Source organism: Falco biarmicus, chromosome 5 (genome assembly GCF_023638135.1).
Source record: "Falco biarmicus isolate bFalBia1 chromosome 5, bFalBia1.pri, whole genome shotgun sequence".
Lineage (NCBI taxonomy): Eukaryota > Metazoa > Chordata > Aves > Falconiformes > Falconidae > Falco > Falco biarmicus.
Genome location: NC_079292.1, coordinates 60325750 through 60351637, shown reverse-complemented (window position 1 = coordinate 60351637; position 25888 = coordinate 60325750). Strand labels below are relative to the sequence as shown.

General features: G+C 42.2%; 1 protein-coding gene across 1 annotated transcript; it reads left to right on the top strand.

Annotated features, from left to right (window-relative positions):
- Nucleotides 1-5372: 5372 nt before the first annotated feature.
- Nucleotides 5373-25348, top strand: PWP1 (PWP1 homolog, endonuclein). The gene is made up of 15 exons (XM_056340035.1): nt 5373-5543; nt 5642-5700; nt 7958-8103; nt 8534-8619; nt 10889-10985; nt 12571-12681; nt 13145-13275; nt 14572-14645; nt 16811-16907; nt 17805-17866; nt 19948-20059; nt 21081-21171; nt 22021-22142; nt 22618-22723; nt 23435-25348. The coding sequence occupies exons 1-15, from the start codon at nt 5478-5480 to the stop codon at nt 23548-23550; spliced, it is 1476 nt and encodes a 491-aa protein (XP_056196010.1). The 5' UTR covers nt 5373-5477; the 3' UTR covers nt 23551-25348.
- Nucleotides 25349-25888: the final 540 nt, after the last annotated feature.

Here is a 25888-nt window from a genome sequence, read left to right as displayed (position 1 = left end):
AAGATCATTGTATGTCTCAGTTTGACTACTTAGAAAGTAACAATAACATTTAAACCATTCAGAAATAATAATATTATTTTTTTTAATCTGCATCGTGGCTTATACAGGCATATGCTACACTACTGTGTAGCAGCATCAGCTAAATTTTTCCATGTCAACAGAGCTTTATCTTTTCATGAACATTTCTGCAGTGAATGGATGTTTCAAAGAAAATGTTATTCCAGAGCAGCACGTGGGCTGGCTATCTCTAAGCTTTGCTATGAAGATGTGAGACTACAAGGTAAATGACATCTGAGAACCTGTGCACATATCCTTGCAGGCTGCCATAGACAGCACAGCCCTACTGCCTGGCTGTCTTCCTAGAGCTTATGAGCCCCTCTGCTCTACAAGTGCGGTGTGCAGTGTAGGAAGTTGGAGTCTCCTCCTGGTATAATGGCTATCTGAAGCAAACAATGCTGAGCAATATACTTAGACTCGGAGCAAATAAACATGTGCCACCATTGAGACAAATACTGGCACTAATGTCTCCCATCGCTCCCATGGTGCTGGAGGGGTGAGAGTCTTCAGGTGTTTTGATGTGTCCATCTGCCCTCAGGGGTGTGATGTGGCCCTACCGCACACACCTGTGCTACTTCTCCCAGCGCTTACCCAAGTGTACACTGACGCTGTGGACCTCTGGTTGGCACACCCTGGAGCTGGAGGCTGTAGCAACGTCTGGGGAGTGTACACAGACCCCACTTCCCGCCTGCTGTGAGAACAAGCATTACGGGGCAGAACTCATATAACTTGGCCAAGTCCCAGCACATGGAGCACTGCCAGCTGTTTTTTCCCATACTCATATGTTTACTGGCTTTCCTTTACTAGTAAATCCTTGGCATGTTGGATTGTTCTATGCTTCTTTTCAACTTTCTTCATTTTCTCTGTGTAAGTTGGCCAAGAACAGCTTGCTAGATTCTTTACTGTAGTGTCCTACCTAATGCGCGTCATGGTTCTTCCTCTTCTGCATGCCTCTGTTCCTCTCAGCTCTCTACTCCTGTATCTTGGTAGACCAAAGCATTTAAAGTTATTTTTCTCTATTGGCTCTATGTGGCAAATGTGACTATTCTCCACATCCAGCCATCTTTTTTTCTGCAGCTTGCTGAGAGGGCACTGATGATATTTCTTTCCTTTCCTTTATATCAGTTCCAGCACTATCTGACAGCAATCATTGCAGGGATGATGGCATTCTCACTCCCAAGCCCTCAGCATGGATTTTGGGCGAGCAGATGCTCTGTAAGCACACGCCTCTGCTCTGATAATGCATTCACTGTATCCCAATAAGGATTTAATGCCTTTAATGAGTATCTGGTTCACATTGAGATCACACTTATGTCTAGACATAGTTAAAAGACAAGTGACAGACCTAGTTTATTCCATAAAGTTAGGCAAAGAGCACCAACACCAATACATAACGTCTGGGAGAATAAGCCTTTGTGCAAGGATGTTTTATCTTTTAAAGTGAGGAGGTTGGTGCTCTCCCAGAGAACTCCTTAAGGAGATCATAGATGAAAGAAAACCAAAGCAGCCTTGTTTCAACTACCTGAAAACTTAGCTTTATGCCGAGCTATCAGTTCAAGAGTTCTTCCCTCCAGGCTATGCTGCTGTGTGCAAACAGGGTATGTAGTCTCCCTTGACAAGATGCTGCCCTACTGAGACCTGATCTTCCTTTGGTTTCCTCCCACTATTCATGCTCTGTATTTCACTGAAACACACAGGGAATGCAAATAGAGAATCAAAAGGTAACCTTGAGGACTTGTATGGCTGCCCTTGGTGTTTCAAAGCCACTCTTAAGTACTTCTTTCTTTCTTTCCTAAGTTAGAGGATTTCTTGATGTTGTGACTTTGCTTTTAGCTGTTCAGCATCTCTGGGAATGCAACACAATATTTTGCAGCTCATTTGAGAAAACAGGTGAGTGAGATGCCATGCTAGTGTATCAATCCCTTTCCCCTCTTCTCATCTGAAGAGGTCAGCTGAACCAGCCATAAACCCACAGCATAACTTCTCCCAAAACATGTAAAATTCCCTTTGTTTTCTTGCTTACAGCCTGTATGACTTGCAGTATGAACCTTTTCATGGCCCTGTAGTACCTTCCAGCTGTCATATTAGAAATGTTCACAGTGTCTCTGACAGTTTCATGATTGAAGTGTCAGTGTCCCTGCAAAGCCTTCGGCACTGGAGCTCTTCAAGTTTTCAAATTATTGGAGAGCCTGCTGGCACCACCTGCTTCAACATTTTCCTTCAACAACCAGCTCTCTTCTCTCTTCCACCCTTACTTAGTGTGAAGAGGAATACTGTAGCTCTCTGGGCACCTTGACACAGCCCCTAAAAAAGAAGCTAGACCTTTCCCTTGAGGGAGCCATTGGCTTTTCCCACTGAGCCTGCTATTCTTGACCTGGTAAATCTACACCAGAACAAAAGTTTTCTCTGCTTAGCTAGGTAACTTAATCAGGTTGAACTTTTCTGAATGTTTATGACAACACTTTGAACAAGATACAGGCACATACTTCCTGTTGATGAGAACTATTCAGTCTCACATCTTCAGGTGAAAAGCAGTAGGTTGGGATAGGTCAAATGTGGAGCCAGAAACAGGGACAATATTTTAGTTCTTTTCACTTCAGACAGGCAGAAGTTTCTGACACCAGAATTGGTGACTAAATTGAAACAATGAAAATCACTACTGTCAAGTCTTGCCTTACTTTGCAGAGGTCCATCGGGATAAAAAGGAACTCAGCTCTGCTCCTCAGAGAATAAGATTCCAGGCACAAACCAGCTCTGGAGGAGGAATACTGCTGTGTCCAATTGATCTCCGATGATTGGGGTGGTGGGTGGGGGTGGTGAAGCCTTTAAGTTTTAGAAGCTCATCTTTAGGAAAGGCCCAAGGCCAGTCCAGAACAGGCTGTGGCATGAGAATGTTTGATGACGATTCTTCTGGTCAGAGACCTTTTATTTCTACAGGATCTGAACTCAGTCCTCACAGCCTTCCTGGGACAGCCATTCAAGTTTTTGTCTCCTGTTGCACGTATCTTTCTTCACAGCCATTTCTTCCACCTAGCAGAGATTTAGAGAGACTTCTGTCAGCTATACAGCCTAGTTCCTGATTAGAACAGCTCTTGCGGTTCGTCCCAAAATTCTTCCAATGGTTGTGTCAGGATTCCATCCAAATTAAGAAATTACCATCTGCTTTCTTCCCTAATCTTCACACCTCTGTGGCTGAATCATCTTTGGACACTGAATACCAAGAAGATTAATGTTTTGCTTTTATGACCTATGAGTCGCCCTGGCTGGTTCCTTGGGGTGAGTGGGCTGTACTGCATTAGAGCTCAGTTACTATCACCTCAGTTGTCTGCAGGGAGCTTCCTGCCTGGGGCACCACTCTTTCAACGCCATCTCTGTGATTGCCAAGGCACTGTGGAACAATAATATATTTAAGAGAATGGTCTTTCTTTTGTTAAGAAGACCCTGAGACCCAACTCCACATTCCCAGCAAGTATATAATGAAGTATTGGAATCACCGAGCATTTATGGACTAAGTCTCAAAAGAGAAGAAAACTTATTAGTACTAACCGCAGTTCTCTAAGCTGTAATATCCATATGCACAGTTGCTACCTGTTTTCCTTCCTTCCTCCTTCCCCAAGTCTCTTTTTTGGTACTTGTGTTGCTGAGCCTCACCACAATACGCTGCTATTTTGTGATTATGTACGCTGTGGGAGACAAGGTAGAGCATGTGTGCCCCCTCTGGATATTGCTTCAGTAAAAACAAGTCTGGCTCAAGTGTTTCTTGTGCAAACCTCCACACTGTAAATATATATACCTGCAACAAACCCAAAAACCATCCAGGAAACACAGGCGCTGGGAAAGTAGTTGCCTTCCTCCTCTTAGCTGCGTAACACTCCCCTCTGCCTGTCATTTGGAAATAGCAACCACTTAGACAAAACTTCCCTCAGAATTTGTAGGAAGACTGACAGTCAAACTGTACCCAACTTGTGTGTGGGAGGACAAGAAGGATTGCTTGGGCACTGTAAGAGATGACCAGCAAAGCAAATAATAACAGCCCAGCAAAAAGGCAAGCATACCAAAATGCAAGACTGGTAATTATTTCGACCCCAGGTAGCACTAGGATGCCTGTGCTACAGGGCACTAGAAGGAATAGCTAGAAAAATACAGCTTTTGCCTTCATACATTTGTGTCTACATTAAGACGAAATGCAGCAAATGGCTGAAATGAACAGGGTAGTGAAGAGGTAGTAATATTTTGCTAGATATTTGTTTCTCTCTCACACCAGAACCACAGAAGAATCAGGATAAAAATAATGAAAATGCTGCAGCAGTACTATCTAGTGACATGCAGATGAAATAATGTAGCCATCCTATCTGCCTAGCTGAAGTTCAGTTCCCAGGTCCTTGAGCTTTACCACGAGAAATGCTCCTTCTCCTGACCTCAGCTTCCCATCCATCTAATTTGCAGTTATCCCCTGAATTAAGATTTCGGTGATGAAAACAGCAGTGATTTCTGCATGTAAGAGCCTACCTCCCTGTAAATTCCAGCTGACATTTTATCCATTTTCTCTGACATTCTCTGATCTTCATGCATATTCTCTGATAGTTAACTGGGTTAGGTGGTATAGGATGCTGACATCTGGGAGTGCAAAAAGCCGGGCCTCCCGTGGAGATGCCAGTCCCTCACGGCTTCCTGCAGCTCCCTCTCACCAGCGACTCCCCGCACCCGTTTCTTTTCCCAAATGTTGGGGATCAGTAACAAAAGGTTCTTCTAAACCCTCAGTTGTGGTGGATGGCTGCTGGGACGTCTCGGAGCCGAAGTGGAAGCCAACCTGGGCCGGGCAGGGCTTCCCCCGGCAGCAGGGGCAGCCGGGACCCAGGGCCGGGAGCGGGGGGCTTGAGGGACGGGCAGCACCGAGTGCCCCCCGGGCGCCCAGGGGAGCGGGGTCGCGGAACTACCGCGGGGCACCGCGCTACTGCCTGTCACCGAACGAGCCTGGCAGGCCCAGGTGGCCGCAGCGCCGCGTAAAGACGGCAGGTGTGCCGGGTGTAGCGGCTGGGGCTGCCGGAGGGACCAACCAAGCAGCCTTCCGCAAGGAGCGCCACGAACACCACAGCAACTGCTGCTGGCGGCGGCGGGTGTCCCGCCACGCTCAGTCACAAACCGAGCGTCTGCCGCCACTTGCCCGGGCGCGGCGGGGCGGGGCCGTGAGGGGATAACCACCGCCCGCCCGCCCCGCCCCGCCCCCGCCCCTCGGGCCCCGCCCCTCCCTCCGTGCTCTCCCGGCGCTGGGTGATGACCTCACGCCGCTGTGGCTCCGCCTCTTCCTTTTTTTCCCGGCGGTTGCGGGCGGAGGTGCTGTCAGCCACGTCACTCGGGGTGCGCCGGAGCCGCCGCACGTGCCGCCGCCCCGCACCGCCCGCCCGCGTGCCGCCGCCGCTATGAGCTGCCCCGTGACTTGCGCCGGCTGGGTGCGCTGCGGCGTTGCCAAGGAAACGCCGGACAAGGTGGGGGCGGGGGCCGGGGGCCGGGGCCGGGCTGAGGGACCCCCGCTCGCCCCCGGCGCCCTCCGCCGCGCTCACCCCTCGCTGTGTCCGCCCCGCAGGTGCAGCTCGGCCAGGAGGAGCTGAACCGGCTCATCGAGGAGGCCCAGGAGCGGCTGGGGTGAGCCGGGGGGGTGGGGCGGGGCGCGGCTCCCGGGCTCTGCAGGAGGCGGGGTTGGAGCCCACCGGGCCGGGCCGCGGGCGGAGCTGGGGAGGGGAGAGCTCGGGCAGCGGCCCGGCCCGCGCTCCCAGGCGCCGGCTGAGGAGGGCCCGGCCCGGGAGGCGGCGGCGAGCAGCGGAGCGGGCCCGCGCGATCCTCCCGCAGGGACTGCGCTGGGTTTCCCTGGCGCCCCGGGAGGGTCTGTTGCCCGGAGGGTGAGGGAAGCAGCGCCGGCCGGAGCGGGCCCTGCCTGCGCCGGGGGCGCGGTGCGGCTCTCAGCCCCGCTCCGCCGGGCTGGCGGGGCGCTGCAGGCCGAGCCCGGGCCCGCCTGCAGCGCGGGGACAAGCTCAGATTGGGTTTGTCACCGCGAGTGCTGTGGAGACATGGCAAACCGAGGGGGCAATCCCAAACGGACTGCGGAAAGGCGGGTGCTGCGGGTGAGGCGTTACAGTCTGGGCGAGTCTGGAGCAGCGGTGGAGCTCAGGATGCCTTGGGACTTAATGCTCCGGCTAAAAGTTACTCAGGGGTGCAACTACGGTTCGCACGTGAAACGACACATCGTAGCTGACTGCTCATCACTGAATGCCCTTAGTTGTGTAGCTGTGTTTTCTCACTCTGCCTTTAAGAAAAAGGTAAATAAACCTATGAAAAGCATCACAGGTGTGACGGATTAGGAGATATAATCTATGGAAGACAATGAAAAAACAGCTGCTTTCTGTCTAAAAGAAGATGAGGGATTGAGGTCTTATTCCAATTTCTGGCCTTTTTCGTTTAGATCTGTTTGTAGATTTAGGATTCTAATTCTGTTTCAGCTACACAGGGTGTGTGGTTATATGTACAATTGAACAGATGCAATAGGTAGAGTAAAAGCTTTTATAGTTGTGAATATTACCCACCCAATTTCTGCTAGATGGATCTGTGACTTTTTTTTTTTAATTGCTGAACAGTGTTTTGTCCCAGAATGTGTTTTGTTCTGGTTTTTGTTTTTTAGTATTTTAAAAATAATCTTAAACTTTGGAAGATTCTTACTTTATCTGAATTTCTTAAAACAGCTGTGTTTAATGTTTCTGTTATCTGTGGTGTTGCTAGTTTCTCCTTTATGCATGTCAACTTTTGAGGTTTTGATTAGGTTCCTTTCTCTTGCAATTTCAAAAACATGGAAAGATGGGAGGTGCTGTTATGCATTCTGTTAAACTACAGGATGGAAACTTAAAGACCATCCCTAACAACCGAAGGTGTTAATGAGCTCTTCATAACATCTAGCACTTTGTAGAATTTGTTACAGTATCAGCCACCTTTTTTCATGTGCAAAAATCTCAAAACAGACTCAGATTTAGCATCTTTAATTACCTTGTTACGAGATTTTCCTTGTTTAAAAACTGGTAATGTGAAGCGTTTATTTTACTGAACAAATTACAAAAATAGGTTTCTGATACTGAATTTAGAAATCATATCTATGAGAACTGTTGTGGCTCACCATTGCCTGGGAATTTTGTTTGCAGGACAGAAAAAAAACGTGTTCAGCAGGGATGAGTTCCTGTGGAGCGTGCTCCATTGAGACATCTCAGATGTCTGTTAAGTCCTCAGCCAATGTTTAATTTATATTCCTTCTACTGAATTTTTTGCATACGGAATTGTAGCCATGAAAGTTCCAAGTTTTCTGGATGTTGCATAGCTTACCCTTTAAGAAGTAATGCACAATATGTCCCTACCTAAAGAATTTTATGTTGTTTTTTCTTCTAATATAAATATGGTAAGTATGAGGAAATAAGGTCTTAAAAGTCTTGAAGAAATGCAAGAATCATTGCATATGACAGGGCCTGTGAGTGGGGGGGAGGGGAAAAAAGGAAGGAAGGAATGAATTGGACATGAGAACGCAGAGAGGTGAGGTTGGGAGCATTGTATTCACAAAAAAGGGGTAAGAGGAATGCATTTAGACACACAGCTTAGCTCTGAAGAGCCAAATTTGTGCCAAATTTTGTCATGAAAACTTTCAAGGAGAGACTTTCTCTGGAAGCCTGAGAATAGTGGTGCCTTGTGTTTTGGGAAAAGTTAGGAAAGGAGTGAATGGATTTCCAGATTATTGACATGAAGACTTGAAACCAATATGAATAGCCAGGATTGTGTGCTGAAATCTTGTTAGTGGTCCCTTAAGCAGTTACCTGGAAGCATCCTAGATGGCTGTCATGGTTTCTCAGAGATGTGTATCTTTAAACAGGGGTAACACTGATGGTAGCGATGAAGGCCAGGTGGCAGATGACATGAATGTAGCCAGAGCTAAGTCTTCTCATAAAAATGAAGACCTGTCTGATGATGAACTGGAGGAATATGATTTGGAAAATTATGATGAAGAGGAATGCACAGGTAAGAAAAATTTAAATGTCAGATATGCAGTGTAAGTGAAGGCCTTTTCACTTCCTGTTGTACTCAAGACATTAGCGTCCTGAAACTACACAGTTTCAAATGCTGGAAATTCACCTTTTTAATGATTTGCTTGTCCCAGTTTTAGAAGTCATTTAGTCAGTGAAATAATTCAGTCCCACTCGCTGACCTAGAGCATGTGGGAAGGATTGTCGCTCCCCCTGCTGTAGTGCTGGTGAAAGCACTAAGTCTGTGAAAAGTCTGAAAGCACAAAGCAATTTAGCTTAATGAGATTCTTATGTTCATGAGCTTCATGAACTTCAGTGTTCATTTAGCTCACTCCTAATATTTTGTAATACAGGTTTTGGTACAGGAGTTTATAACTTCACCTGTCATTGAAATGCATAAAAAATGTTCTGAAATTCTCATCTAGGTGATATAAAACTTGGAGACTCTTTGGCTACTCTGGCAGTATATGGCAGTAATGAACTTGATCCTTACATTACTCTAAAAACTACAGTAAGTACTATAAAAATGTTAAATATCTTAAACAGCATGAACTTAAAAATCAGTTAAATTTTCCACACTGCCTTAGGATCTGTAAGTACTTGCAGCCCTTTTCCAAGGGTGTGCCAGATTTTTGATCAGACAGAACTCTTTCCACACACACACCCCTCTTTAAGGTTGATTTGTGCAGTCCCCTTTGTGTGGGGTTTTTTTTGTGTTTAAGTCAGATATTAAGGTGAACTGGCTCATTTAAACCGTATGCTTCTATATGTGGAGTGGTTTGTCACCTCTCTAGTAGGACACAGAAAATGCTTGAAGAAATAACAAATCTCAGGCTGCTAACCACCCAAATTAGAAAACTTCCCAGAGTGCAAGACTCTTACACCTTCCACTAGTTTGTGGAAGAAACCAAGCTGAGGTGAACTGAGGCTACATGTCATATTAGGGGTACAGCATGAAGAAGTATGTCCCTGTTAAGCATATATGCACAGCATACTGTGTAGTTGACTGTTTCTGCCTGTATTAAGTTTCCACCAGGAAACAGATGGGGAACATCTTTGCAGGAGCTGGCTTTGTAGGAGCTCCGCAGGGTATGAAGCAGTCTCTGGCTGTAGTCTAAGACAAGCTAACTGTCAGCAGTGCTGTCCTGTTATGCAGCCTGTTTGTCTTTTTCTGGTGAACAGGGATGCAGCATGCAAGACGTGAGGTAATCCTTGTGCTCTACTTAACATCGGTATTGCCATGACTAGGATAATTGGGTGCTGCTTCAGAGAAGAGATGGAGGGATTCCAAACAATGTCCCACAGTTTAGTTCAGAAGGATAGATTGCAACTAGAGTAGGTGAATTTTTGTGACCTAAGCATAAAGATTCTGAGATTTTTCTGGGTGCTGTCTCTTCTATTCCATTTTATTCTATTCTATTTTGGGTTCTTTACAAAGCTAGTAATACTGAAAGAAAGGAGTAGCTGTAGCCTTCTACCGCAACATCTAGTTTGTGTGTCAGGGGACTTTGTCAAATGTGGTCTCAGACAAGGTGTTGCTGCAAGTGACTTCACATACTGTAACAAAGCTTAAGGAGGAAGGCTTATGTCTTATCTTTAAAATGAGTTCGCGTGCTATGGGCACTTTGGGGCACTGTGTTTTGTCTGTGTTCCACTGACTGGTTGATGATTTTTCTTGCTCCTGTGTACCAGTAGAGGAGACGAATGCTTTGAGTGATTTTTATAGTCAAAGAGGTATTTGCACAGGGATTCAGAGAGAATATGAGCTGCATTTATTCTGTGTCAGAAAATCTGACACTCTTCCAGACATAGAAAAAGTGAACACCTTTTTTTCTCAGGCCTTTGTTCCTACACTCAAGTCCTTTCCTCAAATTCTGAAAGAGAGTACTTTTTAGTTCCTTCTTCAACATGCATTTTTTTGTTGTCTTTTGGTGTTTATGACTAGTACTGTAGAAGACTAAGTATTGTGCAACATTAAGTTGATTAATTCAAAGAATTGCAGGACTTGATAGAATTCCAATATTGAAAAGAAGCTTGAAGTGAATAAAAAGAAATTAAAAGCTTGCAACAAGAAGTCAAAGTCTTGTATGTTGTGTATTTGAAGGATGGTACTGTGTTTGCATAAGGCGATTGACTTTTACGTACAGTTCTTAGTTTTCCACTAACAAAAATTCCCTGAATGCCTTCCATTCCTCAGTAACAATGAAAATTAGATGAGAGGTTACATCTGTTCTGGTACAGCTGAATGCCCAGTATAGCTGTAGGCAGCACTTTTCTGGAAATATTTTCAAGAAAGTAGACAATGTTCTAATGCTCCTGGAATTGCTTCCTGGATGTGAGGAGCAGTTACAGTATGCTTATTGTGTAAGACATTGTTACACTGTATAAATGCTTAAGGCATGAGAACACAAGGGAAATAAGCTGTGTATGTGGGCTCCTGGTGGTGATTTTCTTTTCAGCAATGGGCTGCATCATGGTAGCCTCAAAATATGATTTTGTATTTGGTAATTAAACATCTCTTTAAGTCCACCTAGGTCCACATGAGCAGTACTTCAGTCTATATAATAACATTCAATCTCCCCGTGATCGAGTTTGGTTCCTGCTTTTCTCTGTGTACTACTCTAAGATGATTTTTGGCAGATGAGCAGCAGGGTGTTGGGGTTTGAGTGTTTTCCGTTATGGTTAAAAATTATTACTGATTCAACCTTTTGAACATGTGTAGTTTTGTGCATTTATGGGCTTTGCTTAACATCCATTGTCCTCTCCTTTTTGCTGTTCAGGATCAATATGAACAGGAGGACTTTTTGATTAAGCCCAGTGACAATCTTGTCCTTTGTGGCAGAGCTGATAAAGACTACTGTAGTTTGGAGGTCCATGGTAAGTAATATCAGATTCAATCCTTACAGTGAACCTAGGGATTATGTCTTGCCTAGCGTGTTCCATATGGCTGTGTAGGAGGAGGGGGCTGGGTTTTGGAAGGTTTTTTCCTCCCCATCTTCCCTGTGTGTTTTGTCCTCTTTCCAATGTCATGGTGCTTTAGCCACTTTCCAGAACTAGAGTATTTCACGTGGAGTTACTGTTATTTAGAGGACAGTGCTTCCTTCAGGCAGTATAGCATTTCCTTTCTTTATTTCATTTCTAATGACACTTAGAAAGTACTATGGTATTTTTATTCTCTGAACATAAGATCTTTCTTCCAGTCTTACTTTCCATATCATGCAAGCTTCCTCTTGCGGTTTATTATTTTGATGTCATTTTTTTTCCCTTCAGCTTTCTCCTTGCTTCTTTAAATGGGTTTTCCGTTGCTAGGAGTCAAAGAATCAGCACCTTTATCATCTTAGTTTTAGAAGAGATGATCCTCAGTAAGGTCTAAATACTGCTTGTTCCAGGGATGGGTTTAGTTTTACTGTGTAAAAGTTTTTTTTCTGTTGCAGCAAGGAGTACTGAGTGTGCTGAAGTTACAGTCTTCTTTTACAGTGGTTCTTTGAGGGAATGTTTCTGGCTACTTCTGCTATGGTACATGTTTCTGCAAGCAAAGTATTCATTTTTAAGAAAACAGGAAGGCAGAAGTGTTTGAAAGCATCTCTTCAGATACCAGCATCTGACACTTTCTGTATCTGGAGGTGTTTACAAATTTTTTTTAACTGTGTTATTTTCTCAATATAAACTTATAAAACAGTAGCACAGGCTTCTGCAGTCTATAACATTGGGTAGCCCTGTCTTAGCTACCAAGAGTACTTAGTTAATTGAAGACTTTACTTAGTATCTGAACATCTGTCACATACACTTAAAAACGGCACAGTGATTTTGTGTGTGTGATGATGCCATGTTATTAAATAATTAATGGGGTTTTTCCACTATCCTATCAGGTTAGTAAATTCTTTTATTAGAGGGAGAAAAATAGCTGGCTAAAGGGAATGCTGTCTAGTATAGGGTTGCTTTACCAAAACTCTTCCTGTGTATCAGTTACAACCTACTAAAGGTAACTTCACCTGACTTCTTCATCTTCCTCTAATTTGAAAAATGTTTCTTTTTTACATTCATTTCCCCTTTGATTTCATCTAGAATTATTCCTTTTTTAAAAAAATGCTCATTCTGTAAAATGAGTGCCTAAACCTTCATTAATGTATCCTGATGTAGAAAGTGGTGGATACAGAGCATCTATTTTGAAGTGATCTTACGAAGTAATGTAATATGCTAGGAATAAAGTATCTAAGCTTTGCTGAGCTTGTCACTTCTTCATCTAAAGTACACAGGAGAATGTTTTGTGTAATTCTGTGAGGCGTAGCATTAGTACTTGGAGTCTCTGGCTTCTACACTAAAGCTCTGAACACACTGAATTTACATTCTACATCTTGACAGCTTAGTGTTTGCCACATCTGCCTTTTGCAGAAGTGAACTGTTCATAGTTGCTTGCTTTTCCTCTTCACTGATATCTTGTATATCTTTAATTCTTTTATAGTTTATAATCATGAAGAGAACTCATTTTATGTACATCATGATATTATCTTGCCTGCTTACCCTCTATGTCTGGAGTGGTTGAATTTTGATCCTAGTCCTGATGAATCGCAAGGTAAGTTGCAAAGGATACTGTACATGTCCAGTTAAATAATTTTTACTTGAAAAGTACATAAATGTAATTTTGTCACTGAATAATTTCCTCCAGTAGTACAAACAGAAATAAACCCAAGATATTAAGATGGAAAAACTGAATATCAGGTGTTTTGGTTTGGTGTTACAGTTACCTTAGTGATGCTGCTATAACAAGTTATGTGACTAAAACACTGGTTTTATTACAAATAAGTTATCATCAGTTAGCAGACCAGAGCAAGCTCTGCTATAATCTGCTTTATTTTCCATTTGCAAATGAAAGGTTGCTTTTGTTCAAAGTAATTATGGCCTGTGCCAAATATGTTCAAATAGAAGATTCTGGCACGTAAGTATAAGTTTTACTTAAAGAAATAAGCAACAGCTGGAATGCCAGATATGCTGTTTTGTAACTCTAAATGTGGATGCATTTGGGTTTCTGCTTGTAGGAAATTATGTTGCAGTGGGTAACATGACCCCAGTTATTGACATTTGGGACCTTGATATAGTAGAATCCTTAGAACCAGTCTTTTCTCTTGGAGGCGAGAAAGAGAAAAAGAAGAAAAAGAAAGGAAAGAAAGTAAGTATTTCAAAATGGTTTGTATCTGGTTGGATGCAGGAAACCTAGAGCAAGGATAATGTTGTTATTACTTTTTCTCCTACAATGAAAAAATGGTGGATAATCTGGTTTAATTCTGTATGTCATGTTGAAAGATGGTGTTTAGACAGGTTACAGAAGATAATGTCATGGTTGTCTGCAACAGGCTAAAACTGGTATTTTCCTGTGACTCAAAGTTGAAAAGATGTTGAGCAATAAAGGACAAGGTTAACACTACTAAAATTCATTTATTCAGGATTCATCTTGTTAGCTTTATGTGTTTAAAATTTAAACACATTTTAAGATAGCCATTGAGATAGTCTAAGGAGAATGTGTAGCGACACACACACAGAGCATGGCTGAGTTTCTTTTACGGGCCTGCAGAGAAAATCCTAACTACCAAAGAGGAAGACTGAGTTTTAGACTGTATGCTAAGTTATGTGAGATGAATCTGACTCTTATTGTATGCCTGAATATGTTGTTAAAATTTGTCCAAATTCTTTGGTATGTAAAACAAACACGGAAGATAACATCACTTACATTTTCTAGATTTTTGGTATAGTAGATGCTTCAGGAAGTGCTTAAACACTCCCTAGAGTAAATAGGGAAGGTGAACACTAGGTATGTAGATAATCTTGGTTTCCCAAATGAAGCAGTACTGCAGCGTTAGTCAGCTGAAGAACCACTGTGTAATTGTGAAGGGGACTTAGTTCTTGAGCTCTTAGACCTTCTGGTTTTAAAAACAATAGAAAAAGTATCTTTGAAAGGGGAATTTGATCTGTGAAACTTGCTTCTGAAAATCACCGAGTTACCAGAATTGCTGTTGAATATAGTGTTCATAAATGTTACCTCAATTTGAAATACTGATTGTTCTCTGTATGGATATTTAAAGCTTGGAATCAAGAGCAGAAGAGGAACAGGGTGGCTTATGGGTGGTTTCCAATTGCTGTCCCAGTAAACTTGGAAGCTTAACCCTTTTAAATTTAGGAGCTGCACATTAGCTGGACACAATAGAATTCCTTTCACCAGCCTGAAGGGAATAACCAGTTCTGTGAACGACCACCAGCTGTGAACAGAGCAATCTGACCTCTGGGGTAAGAGGTGAGGTGCAGGAACTGCAAAGACAGTGTCAAAAGCCTTGTTGCAGCAAGTGAGAATAAATTAAAATATGAAGTTGCTGATAAAGGCATTAAGGAATGGATACTAACATGTTGTAATGCTTGATTTCCACTGAAGCTGTAATTCAAAAGTCTCTTTATGTTGTGTCTGCATACACAGAGTTTATCTTCAGAAGGGACAGTGAAAGGACATACTGATGCTGTGCTTGATCTTTCGTGGAATAAACAAAGCAGGTAAAGGAATACATTAATAACAATGGATGGTTACAAATTCGCATACTTAATCAAGCACACATTTTTCACACAAATCCAGAATCTTATGTAGGATAACATTGAACTTGAAAGCAGTGCTGAAATGAATCAATTCTCAAAAACACACATTCCCCCCAGCCACTTTTTTTTTTTAATTAGAAGTCTTGATTATCTTTTTTTAAAAAAAAAAAACTGTATATTGCTGCAATCACTTTTTATTTGCAGGTTGTCCAGGGCTAAGGTGAGTCAAAGCCATTTGATATATCGACTACTTTAAGTCAGATGCACAAACTGGAGAAGCAGAAGGGCTGCCCTGATCTGCCAATAACCTAAAACCATTTCAACAGATAGAAGTAGATTTATAGAAGGAAGTCCTTGCTGTGCTGGATTTTTTTCCTCTGGCTTTTGCCCCAGAGCTGTGAACAGAAAAAAGAGTGTAAGAGCCCTAATAGCACAGTTACAGAAATGCCTGTGACCTTTGGGTTATCCTAGGCAGAGAGCATTCCCTGCTGCCTGAACGAACGAGCAATGAAGTGCTGCTGTTGAAGAAACACAGAGCTGGCCTATCTTGGGGGAGAGGTCAAGGACAGTGTGCTGACTGAAGTAAAGGTGCTGCTGGTTTTTTATTGCTTAGGTGATGGTTAGCAGTTCAGCTCTTAACTGAGGAAGGTTCCTCAGCATGGGCCTTGAAACTTCCAGTCAGACACAGGCTGATTTTTTTTTTTCCATATTTTTTTTTCCTGCTGTCATAAATATCTCTGAAAATACATGTAGTCAACTCCGCATACTCCTGATGAGCAGGTGTAAGCCTTCACTTGTAATGCTTTATTATCTAGATACTGAAGAAAGTAACACACTCATAGACATGCAGTAAATAATAAAATTGCTTAGGTTGGAAAACAAAATTGCACTCTTAATTTACAGTGCACAGTCTATTGTTCTTAAATTAAACGCATATGCAGTGTGGTAGTGATCATTCCATCAGTCTTACAAAAGAGTAGCTTTCATGTACCTAGAAATGGTTGTCTGGGGATAACATAAGAGACAAGTCACAAAAATTACAGCTACAGTAGTTAGGTGTCTGGAATGCATAATTCTGTAATGTGCTGAGTTTTAAACTCACTGATACTGGTAGATCTTTCAGGAAACAAAAACAGTTTTGAAAAGGGAAGCTTATGAGCAAAGCAAGGAACTCCTTGGAGCAGCTTATATTTAAATGTTCTTTGGGTGGGGCGTTTTTTAAGCAAGACGTGCTGTGACAGCTCTCTAAATAAACGTTCTGCCTGTAGGTCATAATGATGTTACTGTAAAATGTTGTCACAGCCTTCACTGTCCATTTTCTTAACTTTCTCTTGTAACGTTGTTTAGGAGAACAGTGTTTCCGAGAGACTGTTAGCTCTTTCAGTCAGAAACACTTGGTTAATATAAAAAGAAAAAGGTGAGCAGGGAGCAGTTTCAATCCGAAACAGTATGTTGTGGTAATAGATCTGTTTTTAAGAGCAATGGTAGCAGTCGTACTGTGTATTTGACAGGCCTTTGGGAATGTTTTGAGTTGTTTCTGATTAAACTTGTAAACTGTGTGTTTATTGCTCTTAACACAATTGGTCAAATTTAAGTTGAAATGTGGGTCTGTAAACTGAAATGTTAGTGGTTCATTTCAGTATTCTGTGAAGGGTATAAAGTGTTAGGGCTTCAGTAGCTACATAAACACTCAGATATTAGAGAGCAAACTATTTTAAAATCGGGCTCTTGGCTGTATGCATATGGAAACAGAACTAAGTTGCATAGGTGATGTTTAAAAATACTATTGTAATGTCAAAGGAAAAGAAGCATTTAAAAGCCTTTCTTGCTTCATTTTGTTCAAGAAATCTTCCAGTAAATGATATTTTAAGTGATTTTTGGGGGCAGGAATACAAGCAAAATTGTCAATGTTGTTAAGTGTTGTACTAATATAATGCAATAAAGTCTGCTTGTAGTCTTTATTTGTAACTCGGAATTACCTTCAGGGAGCACAGTCTATCAACCAGAGTGTGCTTCATCTCAGGATCAGGTTCTGTATGTATTTTTGATTTTTTACCTTTTTTTTTTTTTTTGTATCTCTATAAAGATTTTTTCAAAGTTTGGTGGGTTTTTTTATCCATTATCAGGAACGTTTTAGCAAGTGCATCTGCTGACAATACTGTCATTTTGTGGGATATGTCTATGGGTAAGCCAGCAGCCAACCTGATGCTACATACAGACAAGGTGTGTAATAATTGTTATATTTTTTCCACTGTAAAATATAGAGGGGAAAAAAACTGCATTTTCCATTAGCTGTTTGGTAGTGAACCCTTAGAACAACAATTTGTAATTTTCAGACAACTGTGCAGAATTCTTTAAATTTCTGACTTGGTTGCTTTTGCGAACAACACTGTATTTGCTTTTTAAAATGTTATTTAACTTGTCCTTTAGAAAGTTTGTGAAGATTGACAGCAGTTTTAAAAATGTCTTTTGTGCGGAAGCCCTGGTGGTTGGGAATCTAATAGTGCTGGTATAAGCTACAAAAAATAGATCTCTGAGCACAGGTCAAACTGTAACTCCCTCTTAAGGAAACAATGAGTGTCAGTTACAGTTTGTTCTAGGTAAGAAAGGTTTAAAATAAATGATACTAAAATACCATAGTGATGGGTACTTCAGAAATGCATTAATCTCTTAGTAATTAAAATGTGAAAGTTAGTTATTAATAGCTATAACCTTACTTTGCTGTTAACAAGGTCGCTGCCCTTGGCAAACTCCTGATTTTCATTTTTTGCTAACCACCTGTATTTTTCCCCAAATTGGAAGCAGCTATTCTTTTACCTCCTCCAGCTTTTTTTTTTAATATATAGGGCAGAAAGGGGGCACATGGTTCTGTTCAGTTAAATTATATTGGAAAATACTTTGTTTCCACTGGGTGTGGGTGTTAGAAATAAAAATAATGTACATCTCTTGCACTGTTTTATGCAAAATCTGAGTATAACAAGCTTAATAGGAGAGGGTTTTGGAGGGACATGTGCTGGTTTTGGGGAGGGGGGTTGTGCTTTGTTTGGGCAAAGAAAGTTCCTGTATATGTGTGTTATATCGCAGTGCTTATTATTTTAAATAAAATCTTCTGTTCGCTAGGTGCAGACACTGCAATTTCATCCGTTTGAAACTCAGACCCTTATTTCTGGATCTTACGATAAGTATGTCAGGGTAATGTTTTCAAATGTTACATGTAAGAAGGGTATTAGTATTGAATTAAGCCCATTAAGTTGCCTCATGGTTTGGGGTTTTTTTTCCTTTGCTTGTAACTATGCCAAATTTGAGTAATGCTATTATTTTTGTCCAGTAAGGTAGCCAGGTTTGTATGTGGCCAAAATGTCATTTTCCTTACCTCTTTCTCAGGACTAGTCAAATCCTTTAACCATCTGGACTGACGTTTTCTGTGCCAGTTGTCTGCTCCAAACTGAATTTATTTCTTAATTTGTCCTTATGGCATTTTCTTCACTGGGAATGTATCACTGCTCGTTCCTGTGAAAACTCGTCCAGGTTCTGCCAAACTGTAAGACCAGAGTGAGGACATGAGGGACTTTTGAAATCCCAGTTGGCTCCCTACAGCTTCTGTGGGTAGGCATGCCACAGCCAGCGTTTTAGCGTGGAGCCTGGAGGTGCTGTGACATCCTTTGTATCTGCATGGTTGGAGCAGCTCTGTAACTGCCAGTTCTTACGAGCCCTGCCAGCCACAAAACTTCCCCTCTGTTCTCCCATCTCATAGGAGTAGCTGTTTAATTTTGTTCTGTAACAATGATTTTCTTTTATCATTATTTTTTTTAATCCTACTTTTAAGACTTTGTCTTTATGTTAAAATATTTATAGACTTGCCAATCTTTAGCCAAGCCTTTATGTCCTCTGGCTTCTGTTATGCTCTTGCTACATCTGCTTAAGTGAAAGTGTTGGAGAAAAACCTTTTATTGTTGTTAGGAACAAGCTTTTGTCTACTTCCCTCCCCCTTGATTCCTTCAGTAAAAAAAGGAAAAAAAGTCCAAACACTGAGACCAGCTGCTCGATCCCATTTTAGCTACCCCTTTGATGCAGTTGGCCTTCTTGGCTACCTGGGCACACTGCTGGCTCATGCTCAGCCAGCTGTCAGCCAGCACCCCCAGGCCCTTTCCCACCAGGCAGCTTTCCAGCCGCTCTGCCCCCAGCCTGTAGCGCTGTGTGGGGTGGTTGTGACCCAAGTGCAGGACCCGGCACTGAGCCTTGCTGAACCTCACACAACTGGCCTTGGCCCATTGGTCCAGCCTGTCCAGAGCCCTCCTGTCCTCAAGGAGATCGTGAAGCAGATCAACACTCCTCCCTAACTTGGTGTCATCTGCAAACTTACTGAGGGTGCACTCAATCCCCTCATCCAGATGGTCAATAAAGACATTAAACAGAACTGGCCCCAGTACTGAGCCCTGGGGAACACCACTTGTGACCGGACACCAACAGGATTCATTCACCACCACTCTTGGGGCTCAGCCATCCATCCAGCTTTTAACCCAGCATAGAGTACACCCATCCCAGACATGAGCAACCACTTTCTCCAGGAGAATGCTGTGGGAGATAGTGTCAAAAGCTTTACTAAGGTCCAGGTAGGCAAGATCCACAGCCTTTCCCTCATTCACTAGGCAGGTCATCTCGTCATAGAAGATTTTGCATCATTTTGCATCCATGAGTGTTTTGGATTGGGGCAGATTCTGCCACCACTGGGCTGAGCATGTGCCTGTAAATACCACAGGACCCACTAACTCCCGTCTGCTCTTTATCTTTTTTGGAGTAGCATTTCCTTAAGTACTTATAAAGATTGTGATTTTTTTTTTCCTTAAATCATATTTGAAAATGTTTTTATGTGTATAACATTGATTTCGTAATTAGTGCATTGTTTTTGAACAGTCATTACTTGACTTTACTGAAGTCTTTGTAATTAAGTGGTATATTTTCATAAATATTGTCTCCTATTAAGCATCTTGTGTATTGAGTAAATTCAGGCTCTGTTTGCTAAGTTTCAATAGAACGTCTGTCACCAAGATGAAACTTTGAAGCATATGGGAAGAGCTTGTGCTTATCTGAGAAATTTTCATCTGTTACTAGAGTTGGAAAATTAAATAGTGAAGTTGTTTCCATTTTGATTTTTGAATTGTAGTTTACATGGACTTTCTATAGATGTCAGTGGTAAAACAAACTTCATAAAGTGTTCTGCCCTGATTATTTTTTTTTTCATTTCCTATCTTTTTTCCCCTAGATCAGCTGTGCTGTATGATTGCAGAAACCCACAAGATAACCATAGAGTGTGGCGATTTAGTGGTCAGGTTGAAAGAGTAACCTGGAATCAATTTTCACCTTGTAATTTCTTAGTGAGTATATGCTCTTCTGTTCTTGGTCTGTTGACTGTTGCCATTTCATTTAACCTGTATTTTGTGTTCAGGATGTTTCTGAATTATATAACAGAGCTGATGGACAGTTGGACTGTTGGTGTTGCTTGTTTTAGAAATGCAGTGTGTGGGAGGGTGGTTTTAGGTAGTTTGTCCAACAAGCATATCAAGACCCAGCTACTTACTTGTATCTTTATTATGACAGTAGAAAAGCAATTGATGCTGATGCTTTTTCACTCCAGAGGTGGCATCTTTGCCATGTTGTTACAGTGTTCAGTGACTGGGATATGTTTGCCTTTTGTGTAGTTGCTGTTGTGTTTCATGTAATGAGGCAGTTGGGGCTAAGAAGTAGCTAATTGGAACTAGGATCATGAATATTAATTCTGTGTTTTAAATCGGCGGTAGAGGGCACTGTCCTCCTGGCTGGTATAGAGTAAAAAGACCTTAGTTTTGTCGAGATTTCTACAATAAAACTTTTAAACACAATTCAAAACCAAATCTTTACTATTTTCTCAATTTCTCTCTAGCTCTCTGGTGCTTTGTGTATACAGCCATTAAGAACACTTGCTCAGTTCTGTTGGGTTTGTGAGGCAGAACTCTCTTGGTATAATCACATGCAGATTTGCACAGGGCCATTATGTAGCCACAAGATGGCTACATAAACATTGAACTGACAGTTAGGAGGCTGAAGGCTCTGTATTTCATTGCCTAGCGTGAGCCAAGCTTAGTAGTGCAACCATCTTCAAAATACAATTTTAAGGAATTTGTCTAGGAGTAAGACTTACACGTAAGTCAGTGCAGCATAGTTTAGGTGCACAGAATGGCTCAGGTACCAGCTGGATGGAGCCTGACTTCGGGGACGCAGACCTGTGTACACTTGTGTAACGTGCCCTGCCAAGTAGTGTGGAGTCTGCCTTGGATCACTAGGGGGTGGGTATTGTTTCATAGGAGCTTTTTTCCAAATTAGTGATTACGGCTGTTTGTTTTGAAAATGTTTCCTTAGGCAAGCACAGAGGATGGCTTTGTGTACTGTCTGGATGCTCGTTCTGATAAGCCACTGTTTACACTGAAAGCTCACGATGAAGAGGTGTCAGGTAAATTGTGTGTGTTGTGTTTGTCCCCAGCGGCGAGGCACATCTGGAAGATGTCTAACTGATATGACTGAGGCAGTAGCGATTCCTTGCTTGACAAGTAAAAGTTGTGCATACTAATCATGGGGAGCTGGCACGTGAAACAGATCTCTGCTGAGAAGCCATTGTAAGCAAAATATTTTAACAACAGTGACCTTTTCTCAGTGAGTGTCATGAATAGGCATCTCAAAACAGATCTATTCACTTGGGACACACTCCCTGTGATTTTTGGGTGAGAAGGAACAAAACCTATGGAATCTGGTCCAGGACTGTGAACTAGAATATTTACCTCCTCTGTCCATAATTGTTTTATGATTCACTCTGGAGATGATTTAGGTGTGGCACACAGGAAGGTTTTCACACTGCCTCTTTCAGGCTATTTAAGTATTTGATCAGTGTAGGAGCTTCCCAAAAGCAACCTGAAGCACTTGATTAGGTGCCTAAAATGAGACTATATGAATATGCCCCATCATGTTGGATAGCAAAAGAGATGGTCTTTGGCAAATAAATGAGAAAAACCTACCTAGGGAAGCCAGATTAAGTGATGTAAGAAGTAGAACAATAGCATCTTTGCACTGTTACTGTTATTGGACTGAGAGACAAAACAGGCCTGCATGAAGGCAGTTTGCTCTTGCTACAGGGAGCAGAGGCAGCAGGAAACTTTCATTAATGTTTTGTTCCTTTGTGCCGGAACAGAGTTCAACGTGAGGAGAATATTGGGTTTGTTCTCACAACTTCACTTCAAACTGTATCCTCGTTTCTGAAATAGTGATTAGCTGGTGCTCTCACACTGCTGTACTTTTAATCTTCTAGGGCTACAACTAAGCAGTCAGATCAAAGGGTGCCTTGTGACATCATCTGCTGACAAATACGTGAAAATTTGGGATATCCTGGGAAACAGACCAAGTTTAATCCATTCCAGGGATATGAAAATGGTAGAGTAAAATTAATTTCTCGATTCCGGGAAGGTTTGTATATAAACTCTGTCTGCTTATTCTTTTTTGTCTAGCTTGAATCTTGCTTTACCTAATGTAACATCTTTTAGGAAAAAAAAAAAATCACATCTGTGTATTCTGGGTAAATCATTCTCATTACAGTGCAATATTCAGTTCAGTATTCAATTCAGTAATTGGCAGACTGCTTCAAAGCCTCAGACCTGAATACCAGATACAAAGTTTTGAGTAGAACTATAGGTGCTCCGGTGTGCATCTGCCAGTTTCAAGACAAAGATGTGATTTACTGTTTGCAATTAGCAACTCTTGACTTAAATTTTCTGTACTGCAAAGTGAGTTTCAGGAATCTTAAGAGAGAGCTTACATTTGTTAAAACTGGGTGGAAGTATTTTCAGATGACATTCATTTTAGGATGATATCTTAAAAAAAATATATATCCTCTTTCCTCCTCCCCCAGGGTGTTCTCTTCTGTGCAGCTTGCTGCCCTGACTTTCCGTTTGTTTTTGCCTTTGGAGGAGAGCGAGAAGGGCTGCGCGTTTGGGACATAAGCAAGATTTCTGCAGGTAACATTGTTGTGGTTCTCCCCTTGCCCCCAGTAATGTATTATGGCTCTGAGAGAAACTGTAGGGTAGTGTGTTTAAATACCCCAAGACTACATGTTTTCATGTTTTCAGTTTCAAAAAATGTGGGGTTTTTTCTAACTTGGAGAACTGCTTGCCACATTATTTTCTTGTAGCTGAAGTGTAACACACGATTTCTTATAATAATGAATTTTACTTTTTTTCTTAATGTTTATTCCTGGTGCAACCAAGTGTCACATTCTTTGAGTACCTGTAGGCATAAAAGTGAGGACCAATTTGGATTGGTTGTTATAGCAACATGTAACTAAATGGCATGACTTTTTGGAGAAGGCTTTTAAGAGCTTGGTGGAAACCAGAGAGACTAAAACCAGAAATAAATTATTTAAACTGGATGTTTTGCTCTACAAAACTCATCCATTTCACAGTACTGAGGTACAGGAATTATGCACAGGGCAACATCTAGAGATGCTCTGGGGGAGAAGTAACAGGACTTGAAATTTGAAGTATCATATGCGGGAGATTTGTTCTGACATTTAAGCTTCAACTTCCTACTTGGGGTAAGGGAAAAAGCTTTGAAACTGCACCAGGTTAGGATTTCCATTCCATGCTGCGAGCCATGCTGTCTGTACCTGCTGTGCTCCTCTTGTCTCTGGGACAGGAGTGACATGTAAGCGATCCCTATCTGTGTTGCAGTGAATGAAGTTTTTGGAAACAGAGAGAGACTTGTCCTGGCTACTGCTAACTCTGCGGCTTGCGGTACCGTGGCCAGCAGTAGCAGCAATGATGTGGAGACAGCAATGGAATCATGATGGACCAAACATCAGAAAATCAAAGTAACAAATGGGACTACGAAGAATGTGTATTCTACAGCTCCCCGTTTGGTGAGAGTCCATAGAAATTACTCTATAGTGCAGGGGTCTTCAAACTACGGCCCCCCAGGGTCCTCAATCCAGCCCCCGGTATTTACAGATCCACCCCCCACCCCACCCCGCCGGGGGCTGGGGGGGGGTGTGGAAACCAAGCAGCCGCAGATGACTGCCTGCCACTGCATCCATGCGCCGGTCCCCTGGTTAAAAAGTTTGAGGACCCCTGCTATAGTGTCTTGCAGTCTACAGGGTTCTTCATCTCAGACAAAGAAACATGGTGACGTGGTTAAGCTTTAAATCTGCAGTTCTAAGCTTCTGCCTCTACTACCGGCTTTGAAAGATTAAATCATTTGCCTTTGCCCAAGATGATGATCCTTGAAAGAGGGGCTACTATGTGTTAAGTTGATCTATACAATGAAACGGTCACTAGAAAAGCATTCTGCTGCTGCCAGGGGTTTGTTGGATACTGCAAAGAATGTAAATACCTTCTGAGGGCGTAAGGAAAAATATTTCATACAACAGCTGAGTAATAAATAAACAAAAGCAGAATGAAATGACAAGTGTAAATAGATAATTTATCGTTAATTTGAGGCTAGATTTACAGATTTCTAATAGGGATTTTTAAATTCCTTCTGTGTAACTTTTTAAAGTCTCAAGACTATTTTTGGGGGAGTAAGTTGGAGTCGCTGAGTAGAATCTTGAAATGTATTTGTAACACCTCAGTTCACCAATATCAAACTAGAAATAGCCCAGCTCTTGTCCCATGAAGATCAAGGGTTTCTTTTCCCTGATTTTACCGCACCTGAAGGTTATTGGTGTTGCATGTGTACCGGGGTTTTCTTCAAGCTCCAAATAGAAGAGGTATGAAGAGAATATGAACTGAAATAAGGAGCTACTACTCAGAAGAGGATCAGAGGCGGTCAGGACACAAAGAGGGTAGAGATCTCAGTGGGTCACTGTCACTGGTGAAAGCTGTCAGTATTACATACTCATGTTCTTACTCCTCCCAGGCATTTCTGTTTGAAACCTGAAGGCACAGAGGAACATTTTGAGTATCAGCCTAACCACTGACTTAAGCACTTCAGTTAAAGCCCCAAGAACCTAATGAAGGCACGGGACTTGGGCAGTTTCCTTACATTTAAAATGAACACCCAGGTGCCTTACCCTGGGCCAAAGATTAAATGATAATCATACCCTCCTGGGAAGTGCTTCCCTCTCTGTGTGGGGTGTCTGCTAAAGCGCTGCTGCTGCTGTGAAAGTGCCCTGGATTTAAAGGAACTGGTATCAAAGCAGCTGTAGTGTTGGTGCATGTAGTTGACAGTATCTTACTTCCTTACTTACGCTGCTTTCCACCCTCGTTCACCAGAACTCATTCTGGTGTAAAATTAAAGCAGATAAATTGTATCAGTACAAACTGCAGATGGGGAAAAGGCAGGGCTGTAGGTTTCCTTAACCTGGAGGGATGGGAAGTGGCTACTTCTGAATCGGGCTCAGCTGTTTCTAGTCTGGTGACAGGCCTTCAGCATGGCTCTGCAGGAACCAAGAGTATTCTGGATGTGGTGGGATTCCTGCCTCAATCCTTTCTCTTCCCAGCAGCAGTGAACAATGTGTGGACAACAAATGAACAACTAATTTTGTGAAGTTTAAGAAGGTAAAAGCACCAGAATCAACTCTGTTCAAGTGCTCTCCACTGACAAGTTTTTCAAAGCTCTTTCATTTGAAATAAATGCTTTTGTGTTAAGCTCTTTGCGCGTAGTAATTTGTTATCTCTGCCTCCGGTATTAATTAGCACTGTAGCTCTAGAAGTTGCTTTTTGTTTTAGGAAGAAACTGCATTACTGCAAGCAACGCATCTTTTCCTTGACTAGACGGGATCCCTCAAACCGTCTTTCTGGGGCTTCTTATTCACATACTGATCTCAGAAGGCAAGCACTCTGCCTTTTCAGGTTTGAAGAACCCAGGGAGTGCTCTAGGAATTTCAGCGTACAGGGAGAGGTACAGCTGAACTCAGGCAGTTTAGGGCAAGAACTGGAGCTTGTTTCACAAGAGCTTTCACCTACCTTGTCAGAGGACAGAGCTCAGCTGACTCTTCTTTTGCAGCACAGCCAGAGCCATGCAGCAAATCTTGATGGTTTGAAGACTGGTTCTTAGCTGCACCTGTTTGTGGAGGTGCTCCTGCCCATACCTACCTTACCCCAGGAAAGCTTGGGAGAGGCAGATGATTGATGGAAAAGCGGTGTTGTCTTAGCATCATCAGAAATGGGAACCTTTTTTTCCTGAAT